Genomic DNA, 20,072 nt, shown 5'->3' on the forward strand with positions numbered 1-20,072 from the left:
AATAGCCGCCAGGGATGACGCATGCGCCTCGGCAGGGCGCACTCTGCGCATGCGCGGGGGAGTCCGTCGGCGGCCGCCGGGCGGCTGAGGGGCGGGCGGCGAGGGCCGGGCCGGACGCGGCGATAAGAGTCGGTGCGATCTCGCCTTCCGCTTTAGTACAGCTAGGCGGCCGCGGTTGGGTCTGTGTCGGGGGTTGCTGTGGTACCGCCATCGCTGTTAGGCTGCGTACCTCGTCCCAGTGTGGAGCGCGGCCTTTCTCTTTCTCTCAGGCGCGGCGGCGATGGGTTCCCGGGCGTCCACACTGCTGCGAGACGAGGAGATCGAGGAGATCAAGAAGGAGACGGGCTGTAAGTGTAGGAGCGTGAGGCGAGGCGGGCCGGGAAGCGCTGTGGGGGCTGGGCGCCTGGAGCGGGGCAGCATCCCGTCTCTCAAGCCGGGGATGTGCCTCGGCTAGCGCTGAGCCGTGCCCGGGGTGGGGGGGAGGCCAGCGCGATCACTGCGTTCCCAGCTGGGCAGTGCGTGATCCTGGCCGGCCCTGGGCAGGGACGCCGCTGTCCCCAGCGACTGGGGGGCGGATGTGTCTTGCAGGCCTGTAGAAACCTGGGAAACGCTTTTTTGGTTCGTTCCCCCTCTGCCGGTCACCGCGCAGGAGCGGCCCTGGGGCTAGTGGAAATCCGTGGGCAACGCGTCTCCTTTGGTACTTTGCCGGTCTCCCGCTCGCTTGGGGCTGGCAGCAGCCGCCGGCTGCTGGTAGCTGAGATGCTCCTTAGGCCGGCCTGAACGCGACAGGGGCTGTTGCGCGGGCTGATGTTTGCTTGGCGGACTAGAAAGCAAGAGCTGTCATCCAGCTAGCCAGGATCTGCGAGTCCCTTCGGCTCCTGGCTATGCAGGGGTTGCGGGGGAGACCTCGCGTGGGAACCATTACTATCGCTTGAAGAGGCGAAGATCGGCCGTACAACGGCAGGGAGATCTGAGTGGGAAGGGAGAGAAGCAGTGCTCTTGGTATCTCAGTATTGCCTTCGGTCAGAGATAACTCGTTGGATTCTGAAGAGTTGTCTGTCTCTTTCTGGTGCTGGAGTTTGTCTCCAGCAGCTGTTTTTAGCCTGAAAAAGCTCTCATTGTATAGTAATTTTTTTCTAAATGTTATTTGTTTCATAGGCTATCACTAAAGTTGCCTTAAGGGTATTCAGAATGAATGCTGAGTGGTATGTAAAACATAAAGGAGGTAACATGACTTGTGAAAGTTGGGTATGGTTAACTAAAAAGGTGAAAATTCCTGCACTAGTCAGCAATTGGGAGAGCATTATTCAAGCTGAACTGGTGTATATAGCTACTTTACCCTGTAGTACTTAATCAAATTGTTCTCCATAAACATAAAGTACCCTAGGAAAGGTAAAACTCAGTGTTGTTAATGTATCTGATAGAATGGCTGCCTATCCGAGAATTCTAGCAATTACTGAATGATAGTAAATGCTGGGCAACCTCCTAAGTAGTTGGAGAGGAGAGGTCATAACATCATGGTATCACTGGGATGTTTTCTCCTTCCCCCTGCCCCCAGGTAAGCAAGGTCTTCACAGGTCACATTTTTTTCCTGCTTATGCTTGTTTGATCTGTTCTTGCTACATGAAAATACTTCCCTCAGTTTTCTTTCCAATAGAAATGATAGTATGTATTCGTTTTAGGTGATAGTTTATTTGTGTCAGGAAAATGAGTGGCTACAGAAAAGGAGTGGAAGAAAGTTAAGATAGTACTGGCTAGCGTAATGAACAGCTGAGTGAGTTAACATAGTTTCCATGATCCTTTTTCCATCTGTCAAGGGAACCTTCTACAGGAAGGCTATGATAAACAAGGAGGAATGTCAATGTCTCCTTATCTAGCAAGAACTTACTGGGTTTTTTCTTTTTTTTTTTTTTTTTTTTCTTTTTAATCACAAAGGTAGCCTCACCTCATTTATAAAGATACTTTAAAACCCAAACCCCAGATCTGGAATGTTCTTCCAAAAAGGTTTTTCTTTCTTCCTTTTGATTTATTGCCAGTGGTGTTGTATTCCTAAAATTTTACTTACATGATAATTAAATAAATACCATGAAGATGGCTATATAGGCATTCTAAGCAATAAACCCACTCTGCTCTAGTTAGTCTCTAAATGCTTTTTTTATATCTTCAAAGTGGGAAGCTTAAGATTGTGATCAGTGGGTTTAAGCTTTGTGGCCTGAGGTTTGGTTAATTTTCCTGTGTTTTTATTATTCACTTCTAAAAGTAATACCACTTTGCTGATCAAGCATTGCTAATCTCTGACTCATGCTTGGTTGTAAGTCATCACAGTGTGTCTCGTTGACTTTATCATTTTTTTTTTTTTCCCCAGCCTGTAACCACAGTCTAGGAATATGATTTTCTTCTGCCTTTTATACTTTTCTAGGTAGATGGAAAATTCCACTAAGCTCTTAGCACTGTTATATGCTTCATATAGGTGCAAATATTTATGCAAGATACAAGGTGGGGAAAAAAACCCCAAACCAACAACCAACCCAGGATGCTGGTTTACTGGAACAAAGTTCACAGGGAGAATGCTAAGTTAGTGTTACTGAGCAGAATATCCTGTGGTTTGTTAGAAACGATTCTGATGATACTTCACCTGCTAAAGAGTTTGAGAAAGTGACTTTGTAGATGTGAAACAATTTGGCAGTACTGCATGTCCATCTTGAACTGATGTTCTGGTATGTGCTCTTAAGGATTCTTTTTTTGTCATCCTTACTGTGAAACATGACTTCTTCAGTTCATCTGGGATAAGTATGAAGCACTGAACAGAACACTTTAACAATTTGATTGAGTTCTGCTATGGAATTATACAACTTTTCTTGTGTTGAATTTTTATGTAGCACAAAACTATACAGCTAATAATACTAACATGAATGATAAGTCATATGCTAATGTTCTTTAGCTGAACAGATTAAAAAGGTATCTTTTAGTGGACTTGAAGCATAGTCTTTCAAAAGCCATACAGTGACACTTAATCTCTTGAATGAAATCTAAGTTTGGATTAAAGTTTTATATTGATTTTTTTATATTGTGGTTAAAAACACTTCTTAGTATAGTAAGTTTAGAAACATATGCAAAGGTAATTTTCCAAGAACTGGGGAATAATATCTCCACTAAAACCTCTGCTTAGTGACAGAAAATCTCCATCGGGTTCTCAGTAACAGGTGCTAAGCTTGAAGTTGACAGACATAAATCTTATACGGTGTTGTATGGAAATTGTTTGCTTTGCATATAAGCATTCTGAAATTTGAGTTTGAAAAAGCCTTCAAGTAGTCCTAATTGCTTTTGTATTTCAGTAACAACCATAAGAAACAGATGAGAGGTCCAAGATGTTGCCTGTCTGCATTCTGTTGCAAGCTTTTGGAAAGCCATTGGAATGTAACTGTTCAAACTATTCAGTTCACACCCTTTGTTCCCATTCTTTGAAGCAGTCTACCTAAGGATTAATAATAAACTAGTGCCCATATCAGAGCTTAGGAGAAGAAATATTTTAGTGGTAACAGGTGATGAATTTTCTGATGGATATTTATATATTTTTCTAAGTATATAAATATAATGTATTTAGATGAGTTTATGCTAATGTTTTAGACAAGAGTTTCAGAGTGTCTAATTGCAAAAAACTTTCTCATGATTTAACAGAAGTAAAATAGAGGGTATAGCTCCTATTCTAGAGGTCTTCAACTCTTAGAAGGACCTTTGTGGGATAGCAATGTAGCTAAAATCATGTTTCAGCTAGCTTTAAGCCTCAACCTTTGATTTTAAGAATCTGTCATTAATTGCAGATTTTGTTTCTGGTTCTCCGGTGATCAGCAGGGAATGTCAAAATCTTTATTTTGCTTGAGAAAGCTCTGAAAAGTGTCTAGTGATGCAGTTGTCATGAGGGATGAAAGCCAAAAAGGAAATTAGGAAAGAATACAGTGGTGGACCTGAATTGCCTTCCTCTCTCATGTAGCTATGACACACTTTTTGACTAGTATGATGTTAACAAAAACACCTTTTCTCCTGTCTATAGCTACATACTATTTATCACATACTAGCTGTTACGGAGGTGTTCCAAAAATGGATTTGCTGACATTAGTTTGGAAATGGTAGCTGAGTAGAATTTTCATCACCCTCTTTCTTTCCAGGGAGGAGTGGAAGTACAGGGCTTCTTATCAGAGATAAGGCTATTCTTTTTTCATCATCAGTTCTTGTTATTGCATATCATATGTAAAACACTAAATCAGAAATGCAGAAATTTGAAGTCTTTCAAATACTAGTGCCTGCTTTCTATGTGTGTGTTGCTTAACTTGAAATTGAGCAAGCTGCCCATCTGGTTGTGAAGAAGTTGCCTTAGGTGGAACTGAGCAAATTGCCCAACCTTATGCAAAGAATGAAAGTTGCCGAGGAGACAAGGAAAGAACAAGGGAAAAAAAAGTTGCTGGCAGGTCATCCTGAAGGAGGGAACAGTTGAACCTAAACAAATAGCCTGGAGAAAGAACGGACTGAAAAAAAAATGCCTCAGTTGTCACTGATCAGACAACTGCTGTGCAACCTGTTCCCAAATAAGTTTTAGCAAGTAACAAAAGCATTGTACATATGATGGTGAAGGCTTTTAAAACAATTGAATCTGAAAATGACACTAAGTACTACTTTAACATTGTAGAAAATCACACCTTTACTGAGTAAACATTAAAATTCAGTTCAGTCTTATTTCATATATTAACTTCCATCTGAAGAGGCTCTGAAAAGCCAAGATGTTCTGTAGGGCATTCTCTAAATGTTAAAGGAATTGCTATTCTAGATAGGTTTAACCCACTCCCATCATGGACTATTCTAAAGATGTAGATGTCTAGTATCTTGGGTTATCTAATATCTTGGTAATGTTGACACCATAATGCTAAACTTAATACTGGCTTTGGAATTTCTGTTTAAAATTGCAGATTTAACAAGTCTGCAATAACTTGCTGCTTGTTTTGTATCTCAACTCCCTCTCAAACTTCTTTAGAAAAAGGCTTTTTAATTTTTAACTCAGTGTCCTAGAAGCCTGGAAATTGCTTTAGTGAACCCCAAAATGAACAAACTGTTTAGATTCGGGCAATTCTATAAAGGAAGAGAAGTGGTCAGGTGTAAAGCCTCTTTGACCACTTTCGAGATGAAAAGAAACTGAGTATACTTTCCATCTTTAGATGGAAAAGGATAACAGGAGTAGAGATAAGCAAAAGAGAAGGAAAGATACTACAGAAGAGGTCTGCAGTGTCATGAATGATGTAAAGGTCATCTGTGGAGGCTGTGTCCAGATTATTTCTAGCCATAAAGGAATTAAAGGAAATACAGTGGAACTGCGAATCAAATATATATATATTTTTTTTAATTACCATTTACTGAATTGGATAACCAAAGAATGTTAGAGACCAAAAATATAAACAGGTAGAAGGCAGAGTTAGACAAATTTTTGAAGAATAGCCTTATTTGTGTATTCTTGAATATTAAGATGCCATTTATAGCTCAAGAAGTCCCTGAACTGCTGAGTGCTATGTGCTTCCAATGTAACTTGTTTTGTGTGATTTTTTTTTTTTTTTTTGAACATGGCTTCTGGCAAAAGCATAGTTCAGTGTAATGAGGTCTGCTCCTATGAGGAATCATTGACATGCTAATTTGTGTTTCTTCTTTTTCTTCAGTCTCCCACAGTCAAATCACCCGTTTGTACAGTCGCTTCACCAGCCTAGACAAAGGAGAAAATGGCACTCTTAGGTGGGTATTGTCACTAATTTGGCTGTCCTTGCATTGACACATATCTGTAATGGTGGCTTGCTGTTGCAGGATGCCAGTATGTTTTCCTCATATGGTGAATCAGTGAGGCTATTAGAACAGGTTTTTTTCATACGTACTGTCTACATGGACATTCAAGTTTGTTCTCTTATGAAAGGTCAGGAGAAATCTGATTGTCGAACTGAGTCAAGGTGCTCTAAATACCAATTGTCTTTACTGTAGTGCTGATGGTTTGTAGCAGTTAATACAAGAAGGGTCAGATTTGGTTTTCAAGGTCTTGACAACAAATGTTCAGAAATGTTAAACCATGTTTTTAGATTGTTATTTCTTACCTTTCTTTATATGTTGCTTCTGATAATTATTGCAAGAATGGTTCTACTATGTCGTCTTCATCCTGACTTTCATGACAAAAAGATCATTTCTATTTTTGGGAGCATGGGCTGATTGTTTTGGATACCCAGTGTCTTTTAACACTACTTTCATCTGTAAACCCTTTACTATTCTTAACTTTGCACCTCTTGTTGAACACCCATGTCTATTAGCATGCTCAAACATAAAAAGAAAGAGCTGGAACCAAGTCACTGTGACTGAACAAATGCACATTTTATTCTCTAAAGTAGTGCAGGATATTCCAAGACCTTTAAAGTGTTTGTCTTCTGTCTACAATGTGAAAGCTACAGAAGTGAGCTGGTTTCTTAGAGCTTAATCAATTAAATAAAGATGAGGCTTAAACTTTATCTGTAAAGCATTTTTCACTTTGATGGACTAAGTCTGCCAGAGAGAGTATTCTGAACTGAAAGGTAAATTCTAGTGGGATGATTTCCTTTTAAAATATGGCTCTGCCTGCTGTCTTTGTTCTCTAGCCTTCCTCACTCTGGTTATTGTATTGTGTGTTGGTATTGGTTTGCTCTTTATTTACTGAACTAATGAAGAATTCTGATTGCATTAAATTGCTTATTACTCTTCTCTTTCGATGTTGCCTACAGATTACATTAATATTATAGAAACATATGCAAAGAGCTGTCCATGATTGCACCAGGGTGCAATTTTGCAACCGATGTAGTTGGTCTAAGACCATCCTGCCACTGAAAGTCTGTTGCTTTTCTCTGTTGATGCTGGTGCTCAAGGCCTATCTTTGGAAACTAACCTACAGCTTTGAAAACTTGCCAAGCAAAACAACAAAAAAGGAATCTGATCAGTGTTCAGGTGGATTTTGTTCCTGTTCACCATATAGCTGCATATGCTGGAACCAGTGCACAGGGAAGCTGGAGAGAATGCGGGAAAGGGTCCTTGTTGTAGCATAGTATATGGGATCTGGCTGGGATGGAGTTAATGTTTCATAGCAACTCTATCCCAGTCAAACCCAGTAAACATAGATTCTGGGATCACCTGGAGTTTTGTATGTGATCTTGCAAAATGTGATTGTAGGATGCTTTATGAACCTATAAAAGCTAGACCTACCTATAAACCAATCTAACTGTAATACTACAATCACTGCTTAGAAGATGAAGGTGGCAAGTTGCAAGATACTCTGTCTTTGGCAGTACTGCTGGCTTACTGCAATTTCCTTTCCTGAAGGAAATATGTAGTTCCTTCTGGTGCCACAAATTGCTGACTTCTCAGTTAACATTTAAGTAATTGGTTGTGGAGCTGTACTGTAAACAGGACTACTGAGTGATTATTTTTGGTTAAAAATACTCTCCCTCCCCTTTTGGCTTGTGTAGGTATTTTTAAGCTGACTGACTCCAGTGATTTGGATTGCGGCTGTACTGTAAAGATCTGGACTTGCACAGCTGAAGGGATGACAAAATGGATTGTGGGTGCAGAAATAATTGGCTTGGGATGGGATGGGCAGGAACTTCTTAAGCCCACTCTGTCACTAAAGCCAGTATATCATATAAATTCTAGCATTGGCTAATTGGCAATTGTGACATTCAGATCAGCTGATGATATTGTAGGTAAGATCAATACTACTTATGTCTCAAAATTAAATTACGTGAAAAAGAACAATACTAACAGCCTCTTCAAACTTTGCATGTGGGTTTAGCTTTCACTGATGAATAAAGGTGGTGGCTGCAAGACTAGTCTAGCACAGTTTCAACCTAGCACACATATTCCTCACCTCTTCGCTCCAACTTTAAATTCATCTATGGAGTCCAAAAAGTTTGTGTAAAACTTCAGTGTGATTGTACTCAGTTTACGTAGGAGGAGTAATTAATTAAATATGCTATGAATGTCTGTTGCACAATGCTTAGTTTCATAGTGTTATGTATCAGGAGGAGTTTGACTTTCATTGTCAATAATCACGTGGCACTTGGGAAAGGAAGTGAAGCTTATTTGGAAAATCCTAGCAGCTGTGCAGACTGGGATCCCTTAACTTGTGGTCTTGGCCTCTAACCAGAGCCTGCTCCCAAATGTGGCTTGACTTAGTGGCATTCGAATTTTGCAACCTGCAATGGCACCCACAATATGTGGAAAACATTAAGTAATGGAAAACTACTTCCTGAAAAAAATGATGAGAGGAGAGTAAGAACTACAGCATGGAAGGTCATAGATGTTGGTTTCTGGAATACTGATCAAAGAGAACTTGCTACTATGAGACTAGCAAGATGAAGCTATCACTTGCTTACTACTGCCAAACAGTTTAGAAGGCATGTCTTCTGTTTGTTTCCTGTGAGCAATAATGATTGTTTCCGTGAGGATGACTTATACCTTTGGCTTACAGATCAGACATGACAGAAATGACTAATGTGACAATGATCACGAATAGAAATGTTAGGCAGTTCTTTATGGCATGAAATAAATCTTTAAATGTGTACCACACTTCTGAAGGAGGGGAAAAACTGTGCTGTCCTTATCTATGTATTAAAAATGGGCAAGGTAAAGAGCACTTTGTACAGCAGATCTGGTAGATGATGATTAATCTTGGTGGTTAGAGAAGACAGGTAGTTTATTCTGAAACTATAATCAAAAGCTGAAATGTTTCCTACCCAAACATTTCTAGCCAGTGTACCCATGTGCAGTTTCAAGGCACTTTCTTTTACAGAGTTACATAAATGAGACTTAAGAGAAGGCTATTGGAGACAAAACTTCATATGCTTTGTTTTGGCTTTTTTTTTCCCCCTCTCCTCCTTATCCTTTAAATGACTACAGCTGTGGTTACTGATCAACTCTTATCAATTCTTTAAAAGTGTAGAAGAATGTTATATTTTTCCTTAGCTTCAGTTTTCCTAAACAAAATGAGTAAGCTCCCTCAGACTTGCATCATCTGAATGAAACCAGGTTGTAAAAGCCAGGACAAAACTGTTCCTTTGAATATTCTTTTGTCACCTTTGATTTCAATATTGTGACATGGTAAGTTGCCAGAACAAAAGGTTGATACCCTTGGATGTCCATAGCTACATCTATATTGTGAAATCTGAAACATACTTGTTCTGCCTACGTCCTAACTATAGGTCAGGATGAAACCAGTGTGCATGTTTTCTTTACATTTTAATTTCCAAGATGAGGAAATTGAAGCATATGACCAGGATAAGTATGTGCTTGCTTCAGTGAGTCTCCTTGCTGGGCTGGTACTGAAGTGTATTTTTGTGTGGTGTACATCTGTTCCAAAATTTATCTAGTAGCAAGTAGCTCTAGACAGACACATATAGAAAAAGGAGATACTTGCTTAAACTGCTACTTTTGCGTGTAACTTTTGCATGGAGCCTCCCACTTATGGTAGTTTCTTCTGCACTGGGGAAATGACAGGTTAAGCACTTCAGAAGTATTTTTTTTACTGTACAGCAATTGGTATAGCTTGGGGAGTGTGGAAGAAGGAAGGGAGGGCAAGTACTCTGAAAGCTGATACATGAGGAGAATAGGCACACTGAGCTGTTTATGCATATCTCATGGTTATGAAAGCTGTTCACAAGATGGTGTCTCCTGGAGAACTTCAGAAAGCCTTTGGTCCTGAGAGAAGGGTACCAAGAGCTAGTTGGGCTATCTCTTGATCTTTGTCAGTGAATTGAATCATCTCAGTCCAGAAAGGTGTAAGGCTTGTTCTTACCAGTTCAAACTGATATTGCAAGATGTCAGAGTAAAACATAAAAGCTAGCTCTCTTAGCATGGAATTCTTTACCTTTGCTTAAGAAAATGCAAAGGATTTTTAGCTTTATCTAAAACAGACAAGACAGGCAGGGTATGGGTTGGATCAGAAAATTACAGGGTACTAGAATAGTCTATACTTCCATCCTTGACCATGCTTTATTCATACTGCTTCTCCCCCCACCCCCCCCATTGCTCATATAATTATCACCTTTACTTTTAGTGTACTTCTTGGCCTAATATTTATAAAGCAATTACTCTTCTGATAGTTAAGCAACTTTTAAAATTTGTGTAGAGCATGTTAAGGATGAAGTTAGATGAGATGGCTGACGGCCACGAAAGAAGAGAATGTCCATCCTCTTTCCCCATCATTTCTCCAGGCTCCCAGCACCTCTGTCAGCCATAGTGCTGTTAGATTTTTGAAGTTAACTGCTTCAGGTTGCTAATTCAACAGAATGATAATGGGGAGGATGGAGAGGAAGAAGGTGGGAAGCTTTATTGGGGGTTAGTGAGATATATTAGACCACCAAAAGGTTTGATGAATGACAAAGCTAATGTTAGCAAGGGAGGGGAACAATGAAACCTCTCCAATAGTAACCTGTTAAATCTGTTTGACCATCTTGCATGATACACCTTACTTCTTTCAATTAGTTCCCTTTTTTCAAGTAATTTCTTGTTACCTATATGCTGTAGACATTTTTCTTTTCCTCTGCCACTTCTGTTTCATGTATGCTTTTTCTTTCCATTGTTTTACTTTCCCTCAGCTCTAGATAGCCCTACCCTCCTCATACCTGTTGAGGGAACAGTAATCTGTTACTATCTAGAAGTAAAAGAACAATGAACAACCAGAAATAATAGAAGAAAAAAAAGGATCTAGTAGGTTTCTTGCAGCCTTTGGGTAAGCCAGAACCACCTTTGCGGTAGGGATCTGCTATGTGCCTTGGAGGATATACTCATGCTTAGAAATGTCTTACTTTGCAGTAAGAATTTTGTACATTCTGAGTATGTCTAAGTGTGAATGCACTGGCATATATATTAAATGTTTGGCCTGCATGATAACATGCAGTTAAAGGTTGCTTTGCTTATTATGTTTAAGCAGGAATTTAATAGAAGCCAGCTTCCTGGAACAATATGTTAGAAGAACCTTGTTGCTATGGCACATGAATACAGAAGAAGTAGAGGGCATCAAATTTCCTGTAAGCTCCAGCCTCAGCCAGGTGAATTTGGACCCTAGTGACTGCAGGAAGCCTTAGTTTATAAAGTAGAGAATAACTTACCTCATGCATTCATTTACTTTTATGGCTGTTACGGCTATTTCAGTTATAACATTCACTCAGTAATGTGCTCTTAATAAGCAAAAATGGTCTGTTGCGATGCTGATAATGACAGGACAAATAGATTCGAAACCTGGGGAGTTATTTGTGGTTAATTGTTAATCTCCTGTTAGAAAGCAGAACAACTGGAGGCTGAAATGACAAGTGTAAATTCAGCCTCAATACTAAGAAATAGTGATACACAGGAAAAAAATTACGAAGCGTTAGGATTTTGCTCTAAACGGAAGGGAGGGTAGTTGCTGCTTTTGTCTTGTAAATGTTCGCATTGACACTGGAGTCCTATTGTTAAAATATTGTTACTAGGACAGGTTTTCCACATCACTGCATCTCCTGCCTAAATCACTAATGCATACTTTGCCCTTCAGCTATAGCTTAAAATGCAGCAGTCCTGAAGGGTCTGGTAACAAGTTGATCATGTTATACAGTTGTTAACTTTGCCTATTAAAAATAATTCAGACCTGCTCAGAGCAGAAGTTTGCTGGGATAGCTTAAAATCTGGTCAGGTCACTCTATTAGAAGGTCGAACAGTTTAACCATGTTGTAACAGATATATTATAACTGGGACTCTTAGCAGTGCTGTGGTGTGACTGGGTGCAAGGAGTGCTTTTAGAATGCACTTAAAACTAGAACATCTTGCTTCTGTTCCTTTCCCCAGACTAGTAATAAGGTTAACCATTTCCTTTTACCCCTGTCTTTAAGATCACAATATTATAAAAGGCCAGTATATGTAACACAGACTGAGATTATTTTACTTTACTCTGCCAGTTATTTGGTGTAATGACATCATGAATTAAACCTTGTTACTTACTCATTTAGTGAGCATAGTATTCAAAAGTAGCAAACATTTAGTAACCAAGTTTGAGACTTTGACCCAAACTTCAAAACCAGCAGGACTGCATTTGACTTGAAGGGAATTGCCAGTATTTCTGGAGACTGGGCAGGAAGTGTCAAGTTATACATCCAGACAGAATAGATTTTTTACAGTCTTACCCTATTGGTGTTATCTTTGCAATTTAAAACCTGAATGGTTATGGAGTACATCTTTTACTAGCTGATAAATTGCTGTGCTCTGTTGTTGGGGAGGGGACAAAAGAAAAAACCCACCAAAAATACCCAAAACCAAACCTGTTCACTGAAGTATTCACTAAGACACGCTTGGTGTGTCTGCCTGGGTCACACCAAGATTATCCCTCTTTCCTGTCAGTGACATTTTATTAGGTTGAAAGAAAAGAAAAATTTATCAGTGCAACTCTAAAAATAGAATGAACCCTGTGTTCATGTCATACTGATCTAAGATACATTTATATCAGTACAGCTCATGATGTCTTCCAGATCATAAAAAGCTATAACAATGTAAGCATAGCTATGCTTATGCTATACTGTGTACATGTAACTGTGAGCAGAAAGGAGAATGGCTGGCAAGAGCAGTGAGTATTTCCAGCATACAAGCCCCTGTCAAAGCCTAAATGTCCTACTTTAAAATAGGAGTGTTGCTTGATTGAAGCTAAAATAATTGGAAATTTGGCATTTATAATAATGTATAAAGTTGCATAAACAAAAAAAAATTCTCTTGGAATATGCAGATCACCTATGATATGTTTGGAGGAGTATATTGTCCCAGAATCTGGAATGGGGTAGTCTGTAAAAATCATGCCAACTCAAATGATTCAATAAAAATATAAATATTTATTTTAAAAAAAGTTTTCATTTTGAAGCCATATTTTCCTTCAAAGCCAGTTCCGAAGCTTTCCTTTCCTTAAATTGCAAACTAGTCAGTATTCTTACAGGAAGGTTTCTAGCACAAACAATGTTAGCATCTGAGAAGTGCTGTTAACATGATAAATGAACACTGCTAGTCTAAAATGTAATACAGGCTTGGCATTGTCTTTTGCTTTGCTTTGTGCCATTAGTCATAGTGAAAACATGATTTAAAGAGTTACATTTTAAAAACCACCAAGTGTCTTGCTGCAGAAATAGAACCCAACGGATTATTTATTGTGAATTCTTTTTAAGCAACTTTTTCTCCTCTAACTTCAACTTTATGTAGACTTCTTGTGTTCTTGCTTTACTTAGCCGTGAAGACTTCCAGCGGATTCCAGAGCTTGCCATCAATCCACTGGGAGACAGAATTATCAATGCCTTCTTTCCAGAAGGGTGAGTTCCAATGGACTGAATTTGCAAGTAGGCACAAAATTTGGTTTGTCAGCAGTTCTGATAGGAGTGAAATGCTGATAATAAAAGCACAGAATTTGAATTTACTAATAATTGAACACCTCAAACTTGTCATGAATTGTGTGTGGGTACATTGTTTCCTCAGCATGTTTTCATTCTCTAATGAGAAATACTTCACAACCTTAAAAGAGTTTTGTGTGCTTTGTTCACTGAGAAACTCAGGCTTCATGTCAGTTTTCTACTCTTCTTGCTATGCTGTTGAACACTCCTAAAGAAAGTCAAGTGCATGTATGGACTTTGGTTCTTAAAGCAAACTTGTAGCAATACTATTTTATGCTAAGTAGTATGGCAATTAACTAATTCAGTCTTGTTTTTCACCTTGTAGCCTCTCAGTGTACCTTTGTTATTAATCAGCTTTTTTGTATGGTTGGTTGATTTTAGTTTTTGATCGCATTTAAGACATAGCTTATGGCACTTCTAACATAAATCCAAAGAGAATATTTGCAGTACTTCTCTTCATTATACCTCTCTAGATTGTTCTATGGAATCTGCTCCTGTCCTTGAACAAATTTGTCATTACTGATTGATGAAGATCGGATTGTCTAATCAAGTTGTAATATCAGCTAATACCAGGCAGGGTTTCCTGACTAGAAAGCAGGAGAAGAGAGCTGTTTGTCAGAGAGCAGTGAGCAAAGGGTGACAGCAAAGCTGGCAGGGGCGATATACTTGCTAACAAAGGGCACAGCACCTGAACAAGAAAAGCAGGGCAGGTCCAGTGACTGTTGTCACATCAGCCAACAGTCCAGTGGTTGCCAGACAAGTTGACAGTGGTGAAGCAAGTCTTGGGTCAGTCCAGGAAATTGGTGTTCAGATTAGCAAGATACATTGCCACACTCGGGCATAGCTGCAGGACAGCTCAGGCAAGGGCCAAGGATGAGGGCTTGAGCTTAAATAGAGCTTGCAGGCAAGGGGAGGGGAGCCCTCAACAAAACTTCACAGTTCTTTTTTTTTTTTTTTTTTTTTTTAAACACATCATACTTCACAACAGCATGATCCCAGGTTGCAACTGCACTGTATCAGAGCTGGGTTTGAGCATAGGTGGCCAAACTCTGCTGGGGAGGTGGGAGTGGAGTCTGTGTGGTCTTGATGCTTTAGACTTTCATACTTTACTGAAATAAAGAACCTGTATAAGCTATGCTAAAACTGACCTGCTGAAATGCTTGTGCAGAGAGGACCAGGTGAATTTCCGTGGATTCATGAGGACACTAGCCCACTTCCGACCTATAGAAGATAATGAAAAGAGCAAAGACCAGAATGGACCAGAACCACTGAACAGCCGAAGTAACAAGCTCCACTGTAAGTAATGTGAACCTTCTTTTTCTTTTTTGTTTTTCTGGGAAGGAAGTGAAGGGGCTTGGGGTCTTCTGTACAGTCATTCCCTGTGGAATGATATCCTCCTAATACCTGACCTTTTTAAATTAACTTGCAAGCTTACCTGTTCAGAATGTCAATGATTGACCCATTCTGTATTAGAATTCGGTGGAATTGGTTGAATCTTGAATAATGTATATGCTTTTCCAAATGTCTCAACAGGACTGTTTCAAAATTGTTTACATCCAAAGTTATTTCAGATTTAGAAACCACATCCCGTACATGAATGAGCTTTTCTGCTTCTTTCTCCAGTCTTTCATATAATATAGCGCTTTTTTCTCACCTTCAGCTGAGTACTTTCTTGAGTATTTGGACATCTGCCTACAAGAGCGGAATGCTCTTGCTCGCTAATCTAAGTTGGCAACAGTCCTCAGAGCACTTAAAATTTCTGTCATATCTCATCCAGAATATAGTCAGAGTGAATGCATAATGTAAAAATGGTTGGCTCAGAAGTTAAAGGATTGAATGTATCTTAGTGGTAATTATACTTCTATGACTCAGGCTTTTGAAGAAATACCTCTGCAAGCAGAGTGCTTCTGAAATTACTCATACTGAGTAGTTAAGTAAGATTTTTCATTTCTTGGCAATAATGTTATTCCTGTATGCAGTAATAACACTTTTATGGAATGGAACATGAAGTCTATGGTGAATTAAAATTCTAAGCTAATTCTCTTTAAAATGATTTATGAATACTTACTTTTTTTTAAATTAGATAAATATATTGTTATGAAGAAAAATAATGACGCTTGAATTAAACTGCTCATTCTTTTCTTCCTTGTAGTTGCTTTTCGGCTATATGATCTAGATAAAGATGACAAGATTTCCAGAGATGAGCTTCTTCAGGTAAATAGCACAGGGATGACTCCTTTGTGACCTTCTCTGACTTCACACCTATTTAGAATGAAGACAGGAGTTACAACAGTCTTCTCAAAAGAACTCCTGAAGGAATTTGGTGGCTAATTGCTTATCTCTGGTTTAAAGCTTTAGATATGGTATGACACTTTAATCTCATTTGATAGCCCAAGCTGTCCTATCAGACTGGGAATGCTAGATTCAGATTTAAACCAGAGTGTTAGGCTAAGCAGATCCTATTGGAAATTATACCTAAATATCCAACAAATACACTAAGCCCCTTAAGAACTACCTTCTGTAACTTTCAAAAGTGCTTTTAACAGGACTTCACAGGGACAAGCCATGAGGTGGATTAGGTTGTTTGATCCTCTGTGCATCCTCTCAACAGAGCAAAACTTCTTGAAATTGCAGCAAAGGTAATCAAAGTTCATCAGTGCTGCATATATATGGAACTAGGCTTGAGCTAGGGGTAATTACATACTACTAATCCTGTGAAGTAGACATGGCAATTTGTGGTTCCTGATGTAGGACAAGGATTTGCTTTTGACCGAAACTGCCCTCTTCTATCTGCACAGAAAATGCTTTACTAACTGTAGAGTAATGGCAGTTATCATTTGACCATATACTTACAAGATTCCTGTAGGCAACTATCTCAGACAGCAGATACTCAATCAAATGTTGGTATGTTTTGTGGGGAAAAAAATAGACAAAAGCATTGGAACAAAAATTATTCATTCCTAGTTCCAAAAGCTTTCTCATACTTCTACCACTTCCTGCTGCCTAGTGGAAAAGCAGGATTCTTTGTCAAAGGTGGCTGCAAAAGGAAGCTGTCCTTCCTGAAAGCCTTGATGTACAAAGGACAAACAGAAGTCTGTCTAGAAATTACTTCCGTGGAAATCCTCCAGGGTTGTTGTTGTATGGTGTTATTTTGACAGTATAGATGAGAGAAACAGCACTAAGAATACTTCTGTTCTTATATTGATAATGGTTATTTTGTTTTCTTATTTAAAAAAAAAATAAAATCTAGGGACTTCTGTATGTTACAGGTATTACGGATGATGGTTGGTGTAAACATTTCAGATGAGCAGCTGGGCAGCATTGCTGACAGGACAATCCAGGAAGCTGATCAAGATGGAGATAGTGCCATCTCCTTTGCAGAGTTTGTAAAGGTAGGTAAACTACATTTTTAACGACTAGATGAAACTGCTCAGTAATGGGCAAGTCATTCAGACTTAAACGCAAATGGAAAGAGAGAGGAAGTCGTTCAAATAGGACTGCCTGTATTTGGGCAAAGCTAGCTCTTTTTCCTTATCAGAACTTTTTTTTGGATACTGTCATGGTACTAATAATTAGTCCATATGTTTCTTCATACTCTTACATAAGCTAGAGCACTGAATATACTGCAGAATCTTCACTTTTTTTCTCCTGCAACCACTTCTTTCTACACAAGTAGCCTGACTAGCACAGTTATATTAGAGTAATTCTTCTGCTATGTGCTGATCACTTTTCATTTGTGGATTTTTACCCATTAGCCACACAACTAATACCAGTATTCAAGTTCCTAGCTCTAGTCCTTTGAATTACATCTTTTTGTTAGTTAGAAATAGGGAATAGTAAGGAGCCATTATATAATCAGTGGAGAAAGCTGTCCTATAGCAGAAGAATTTCAACTACATAATGAGATGGTATTGATGAGAAGAGACAGACTTGTCTTGGAGGTGGACAAAGACAGGACAAGAGGCAACAGAAACAAGTTGCAACATGGGAAATTCTGGTTAGCTATAAGGAAAACTTTTTACCAAGAGGATGATCATAGGTGCTGAAGACGGTAGAACCTTCTTCCTTGGAGATATTTAAAACTTAACTGGACAAGGCCCTGATCTAGCCGGCCCTGCTGTAAGCAGGAGTTGAGGGAGTTGGACTAAAGACCTCCAGAGGTCTCTTCAAATGTAAATTATTCTGATCTTGGAACCCTAAAGTCTACTGCGTGAAACAGGCTGAGCACACTAATGTCTTTGTACCTCAGTGTTAATAGCAATTCAGTGAGTGAAGTTGCCACCCCAGTGTTACAATCATGTGTTAGTGATGCTGTGGTCTTCATTTTAGCTCTTCAGTGACTGCTCATGCCCCTTCCTATACTGGGTTCTCCCTTCTGTTTCCTGGCTGTACATTCCCACACAATCTAATTTTGGGAATCCAAGCCTTTCTGGGCTGTTGGCAGACTGAAACTGCATTAGTTATGTTTTGATTGACAGCCTTCTTCCGGCTTTAATGGCTGAAGTTTCTTTCCTTGGAAGGACCTTAGTCCAGAATGAAAAATAGCAGTCTATAGATGAAAGACCAGCATGCCAAACTGAAGACGTCTCATGTTCCTGCCCACTTCCTCTGTACTAGCGTAAGAAACATTGTAGGAGAGAAGTATGTACAGTAACTTAAGTAGCTGTTTCTGAATTTTATTGCAGGTTTTGGAGAAGGTGGATGTAGAGCAGAAAATGAGCATTCGCTTTCTTCACTGATGGATGGAGAACCTATTCCTTTCTACCCCTACTGTATAATGAATAGAACTTCATTTTCTCCTTAGCACCTTCCCCCAGAGCATTGCTACTGGTGCATATACAATACATCTCCAACCCCTCCCTGATTTGTTCTACCAATGTGAACATTCCCTGTACATCAGGAACAAAGGGAAATGGCTGCCATGCAACTTGGAAAGGAGCAATTTTTTAAAAAATCTTTTCCTTCCATTTTTTTACCCTTTCTCCCTTGTCTCCTTCTGTACTACTGTTTCAGCAAAAATGTATCTCCTTACGTACTGCTGTTTAATCTACAAACTGATTCTTCTGAGCTCTGAATCTGAGAATGGAAAAACGGGAACATGCCACAGAAGCGCCCTCTGAAACACTTTGGAGAAAAGCATCTACTCAAATACTAGGTGCAGTGATAATGATTCACTTTTGCTTCCAGTAGCAACACCACATTACAGCTGCCTTTTTTTTTTCTTTCCCATTTGGCTCTTTACATGCAGATTTGTTTCCTGGCTGCTTCCAAATCTGCCTTTTACTTGAGGACTTCTCAATTTCTATGGCTTCATTGTACAACTAACACTGAATGCATGATGATAGCCTAGAGTACTTTAAAGTACTGTGAACAGTTTTTATTCTTTGTGGGATGAATTCACAGGGACAATAGGAGAATCTGTGGTGGAGACGGGCTGCAGTGTCCTCAGAAGGAAAAGGAATTCTGCACTAAGTCACTTAAATTGTTCCAGTAGCAGATGCAGAAACTTGTTTCTTTCCACTGAGTAGCTTGCAGGCTTGACAGCCAGTGGACCATGAAGTGCCCTCTCCAGTTTGCTTTGCTCTAGGATACCTCGTCTCATTGGGGTGGTTTTGCCTCTGAAAGTGTAAACTTGTTTACCAGTGTACATAATGCAAGAAAACTAGTCATGCCAAAATCTGGATTTGCAGTTCTGTCACTACCCCCTGGTAATAGTGTCATGAAAGTACTGATTTTTATTTTTATTTTCTCAGTCATAGTGGCCTGGATAATCAGTAATTATTCACATTTTCCAGTATGGAAGTCCTGGTCTGTTAGATTTGTGTTGACGGTGGAAGCTGTATTTATGAAAGCTCTGGCATACGAATATAATTTGGAGAAGCACAGATAATCCCAAATATTTCAGAATACATTTCTATGCAAATCCCCTTGCAAGTGTAAGATGATTAATTCCATTAATATAATGCTGATAAATTTAAGAAATCAAAATCATTGAAGGTTCAATAGTAACATAATTTTCTGTGGCTAGATTGGAAAATGATCTCATCTAGTTCAGCTGGAGCATCCTACAGCCTGGGAGGTCCTTCCAATAAAACCAAAAAACCCTGGGAGCTTCTTTATTGAAGAATCAGTGTTATAACTGCTTCTCTATGTCATGTGTTAACATTTCTATAAATACTTACCAGTCTCAAACTACTTTCAAACGTGCATTTCCTTTTTTCTCAGTTCCTTTAATCATCACTTGTGTTAAACAATAACATGCAAGTCTCTGAAGGATTTTTGATGTGTTTTAAATTAAGGAATTGCAAAGTGAAATCTTGCACTTCATTGTCTTGCAGAGTGCAGCACAATTCCAGAAAGAAATGTAAATTAAAAACCTCTATTCCGTATGAGAAAGAAACACTAAAGTTTTATGACCGTGTCATGTAAAATAGGAATGTAACAATGTTTAAAGATTGAAAAGTTAAAAAAAAAAAAAGTGTTTGTAGGCTTTGTGATCTGCTTAAAAAAATTAGGTGTTGCTCTCTTCTGGCTATGTAGTTGTAACCTACAGTTGTGCCTTATTGTCCCAGTGAGACTGGATATTGTATTTATCAATCCATAAATAAACCTTCCACTATATAAAGAAAA

At 39.1% G+C, this 20,072-nt stretch overlaps 1 protein-coding gene across 2 annotated transcripts; it reads left to right on the forward strand.

Annotated features, from left to right (window-relative positions):
• Positions 1 to 65: 65 nt before the first annotated feature.
• On the forward strand, positions 66 to 20,072 carry CHP1 (calcineurin like EF-hand protein 1). 2 transcript variants are annotated; one of them, XM_054828983.1, is made up of 8 exons: positions 92 to 347; positions 3,336 to 3,417; positions 5,700 to 5,772; positions 13,284 to 13,364; positions 14,611 to 14,738; positions 15,595 to 15,656; positions 16,712 to 16,834; positions 18,128 to 20,072. In XM_054828983.1, the coding sequence occupies exons 2-8, from the start codon at positions 3,369 to 3,371 to the stop codon at positions 18,179 to 18,181; spliced, it is 570 nt and encodes a 189-aa protein (XP_054684958.1). In that variant the 5' UTR covers positions 92 to 347; positions 3,336 to 3,368; the 3' UTR covers positions 18,182 to 20,072. The 2 variants fall into 2 exon arrangements, with proteins under 2 accessions (XP_054684957.1, XP_054684958.1); XM_054828982.1 differs by lacking the exon at positions 3,336 to 3,417 and having other exon boundaries at positions 66 to 347.

This window comes from Grus americana, chromosome 5, assembly GCF_028858705.1.
Source record: "Grus americana isolate bGruAme1 chromosome 5, bGruAme1.mat, whole genome shotgun sequence".
Lineage (NCBI taxonomy): Eukaryota > Metazoa > Chordata > Aves > Gruiformes > Gruidae > Grus > Grus americana.

Excerpts from the sequence above, each read along its gene's own strand:
- CHP1 (XM_054828982.1), top strand. The coding sequence starts at position 281 with ATGGGTTCCCGGGCGTCCACACTGCTGCGAGACGAGGAGATCGAGGAG. Across the intron at positions 348-5,699 it reads GATCAAGAAGGAGACGGGCT|TCTCCCACAGTCAAATCACC; the intron begins GTAAGTGTAGGA and ends CTTTTTCTTCAG. Across the intron at positions 5,773-13,283 it reads GGAGAAAATGGCACTCTTAG|CCGTGAAGACTTCCAGCGGA; the intron begins GTGGGTATTGTC and ends TGCTTTACTTAG.